The sequence below is a fragment of the Mastomys coucha genome, chromosome X (assembly GCF_008632895.1).
Source record: "Mastomys coucha isolate ucsf_1 chromosome X, UCSF_Mcou_1, whole genome shotgun sequence".
NCBI classification, from domain to species: domain Eukaryota; kingdom Metazoa; phylum Chordata; class Mammalia; order Rodentia; family Muridae; genus Mastomys; species Mastomys coucha.
Window position 1 is genome coordinate 75,063,949 of NC_045030.1, and position 1,045 is coordinate 75,064,993.

The window sequence follows — 1,045 nt, forward strand, 5'->3', positions numbered from 1 at the left end:
TTTTTTTTCTTTTCTTTTTTAAAGACAGGGTCTCTTGTAGCCTAAGCTGGTCTCAAACTTGCTATGTAACTGAGGCTAACCTCAAGTTCCTGATTCTGTCTCTACTCCCTAAGTGCTAGGAATACAAGCATGGGGCTTCCTGCTTGACTAAAGAATGCCACTGACAAACAATGTTCTGGACATGTCAAAACCCAAGCAGTTCCTCTGCACCAGAAAGCAATGCTGTCAGACTTCCTTGCTTGTATGAACTGACTCTACACGCTGGCTATGAACTGATGATGGCTCTCTAGTAATGTTGTCTTGGTCCACCTGTACAAGTGAATAAACCTGCCTCGGTTGGAGGGGCATGTGGTACACTGCCCTTGTTTTCCGTGGACCACAGAAAACAAGCTAGTATGGCGTGCCAGAAGTGCACAGGCTATCTCGCTTTGATTCCCTGTGCTGCCTTCGGAGTTCCCTGACAGGCTCCTAAATGTCTACAGATGAAAGGCTATTTTACGAGCTCTCATTTGGCAGGGGTTCCTGGAGGAGAGCAACTTTGGGAATCCAGAAAAATGACTTGATTCAGAACTTCAAAAACAGCTGTTGAAATCTGACATACCACTCCTGCAGTAAGTTAAAGGGCAGAGATTTATCTGCTCGCCCATCGTCTCTAGTGACACTCTTGAGCGATGCAGGAAGCAGGAAGCAGCAATCTCTCCCCACAGCCTGGGTGACAGCTACATTTGCCCTGCTCACAGGAGCGTCTTAAAAGTTAAGGTAAAGGTAAGCCCTGAAGGCCAAAGGACAACTTACTCTTCAGAAACATCCTCTGAGCCACAGAACTGTTCCAGAGTCCTGTTGTCTCTCTCTCAGCGACCACATTCTCACTGTGCATCAGTCGGAGGGTTGGAAAGAAAGTTCTGGGACTACCAAGACCTGCTCAAACCTACCTTCGAAATCCTGCCTCCTCTTCTGAACAGGTTCCCTGAGGGAAAAATAACACAGAATCCTTAATTGAGGACACACACCCTAAGTTTGCATTGAAGAGAAAGGAGAGACATGC

The 1,045-nt window shown here is 46.8% G+C and overlaps 1 protein-coding gene across 1 annotated transcript in view; it reads right to left on the reverse strand.

The window, feature by feature from the left end:
- LOC116070174 overlaps positions 1–1,045 on the reverse strand; it is a 9,218-nt gene that overhangs the window by 4,554 nt on the left and 3,619 nt on the right. The window contains exon 5 of the mRNA XM_031341786.1: positions 933–967. Within this exon, the coding sequence (XP_031197646.1) occupies positions 933–967 (35 nt within the window). The remainder of the gene's footprint in view (positions 1–932; positions 968–1,045) is intronic.